Source organism: Stenella coeruleoalba (genome assembly GCF_951394435.1).
Source record: "Stenella coeruleoalba genome assembly, chromosome: 15".
Lineage (NCBI taxonomy): Eukaryota > Metazoa > Chordata > Mammalia > Artiodactyla > Delphinidae > Stenella > Stenella coeruleoalba.
In genome coordinates, this window is record NC_137161.1 from 88,023,206 (window position 1) to 88,024,975 (window position 1,770).

The 1,770-nt window shown below is 68.4% G+C and overlaps 1 protein-coding gene across 1 annotated transcript; it reads right to left on the bottom strand.

The window, feature by feature from the left end:
- Positions 1 to 230: 230 nt before the first annotated feature.
- FOXL3 (forkhead box L3) lies at positions 231 to 1,494 on the bottom strand (the record flags this gene model as incomplete). The annotated part of the gene is made up of 3 exons (XM_079945433.1): positions 231 to 641; positions 896 to 1,064; positions 1,388 to 1,494. 3 exons carry the CDS (start codon positions 1,492 to 1,494, stop codon positions 231 to 233), a joined length of 687 nt encoding a protein of 228 aa, XP_079801559.1.
- Between the last annotated feature and the right edge of the window lie 276 nt (positions 1,495 to 1,770).

The window sequence follows — 1,770 nt, forward strand, 5'->3', positions numbered from 1 at the left end:
CCGATGGGTTTCATCTGAAGGGATAAAGCCACAATATGGAAATGAGTGCCTTTCATCAGATCGCCTTCTTTCCCTCCAACCTAGGCTGGTTTCAGCGTTGAGCCTGAGTCTGTGGAAGTTTGTGGGATGTGGCAGACCCTCACTTCTCCACTTGAGGTGGGCCCAAACCACTCAGAAGACCCCAGACTGATTGGCTGCCAGCCCCGGAGGCGGAGCAGCCTCAGCCCCTCTCACATCGTCCAAAGGTGAAGGTTCATTTGCTGGGCCTCCAGCCGAGGGTATCTGCCCTCCTGCGCGTAGGGCGACCTGAGCCCGGGAAAGGGGTCGGGGATGGAGAGGATGTAGTCGATGCTGAACTTGATGTCCCTGTGTGCCTCCCTCCCCAGGGCGGCGGGGCTGGCTGGGGTTGGGGCCTCGCGGCGGGGGACGGGGTTCCCCCTCGCAGTGGCCGGCTCAGGGGGACCCCGGGGCGCTTCCGCTTCTGCCGCGCGCGTCCCCCTCGCCTCCTCGAGTTTGGGGCCGCGCCGCCGCCGCCTCCGCCTGTAGTTGCCGTTCTCGAAAAGGTCCAGTAGCGACTCGCAGCCGCCGGCGAAGGTCCAGTAGTTGCCTTTGCCCTTCTCGTGGCCATGGGTCCGCGGCACCTGTGCGAGCGAGGGGCTCAGCGCCCGGCTGGCTCCCAGATGCGACCCGCCCGCCGCGAGCGCTCACTTAGGGCCGCTTAGGGTGAGCCCTGGGCAGCCCTGGAACGACGCGCCCGGACCTGGGGCTTGGGGGTGTCGCCCGGTGAGCCGGTACACCCCCGCTCCCCCCGCCAATCAGGGATGACTTGGTCCAGGTGTCGCAAGACCTGGGACCCTCAGGGGCCGCTCGGGCGCGGGGGAGGGAAGGGGCTCACCTTGACGAAGCAGCTGTTGAGGGACAGGTTGTGGCGGATGGAGTTCTGCCAGGCGCGCTGGTTGGCGCGGTAATAGGGGAACTTGCGCATGATGAAGTCGTAGATGCCCGACAGGGTCACCTTGCCTGTCGGGCTCTGCTGAATGGCCATGGCGATCAGCGCGATGTAGCTGCAAACAGGGGCGCTCAGGCCAGGCGGGCGCCGGAGGGGGGACCCCGGAGCGAGTCTGGAGCCTCCCCCGCCTGCCCTTCCCGGCCGGACCCGCTCTGCTCTGCCTTCCCCCAGGGCGCTGAGAACTCCCAGCGCCGCTCTGCGCAGACCCCAGAAGCTCTGCCTCACACCTGGGGGTTCCCCGGGGAGGGTGGAGAACCTTCCCGTCTACCTCCAGACGTGCGGAGGAGAAGAGACCCCTCCCTCATCCCAGGCGGGTCTTGGCCCCCTCGCGGAGGAAGGCCGATGTCCCCTGCGGCCCCGCCCCGGCTCCGCGGTCACCTGTACGCCGGCCTCGTGAGCCGCTTCTCCTCGTCCGAGCTGCCCGCGGGGTAGTCGTCGGCGTCGTAATTGAAGCAATTGTAGGGATACTGCGAGCTGTCAAACATCGTGGTGCGCCGGACGCCTGCGGGGCCGCCGCTGCTGCCGCCTCCTCCGCGCCGCGCTCCAGGTCTGCGCGGAGGTTCTCGCTGGCGCGGCGCAGCAGCGTCTGAACTGCCGGCTGCTCTCCTCCTGAGCTGGGAGCCCGGGTTTCTGGGGTCCCCCCGCCCGCCCCCACCCCGTCCTCTCGCATCCAATCCCGGAGCGGGGGAGGCCCCAGTCACCGGTAGAGCGTCCGAGGGGAGCGGAGCGGGCTCGCGGTGGGCCTCTGACCGGCGGCAGGA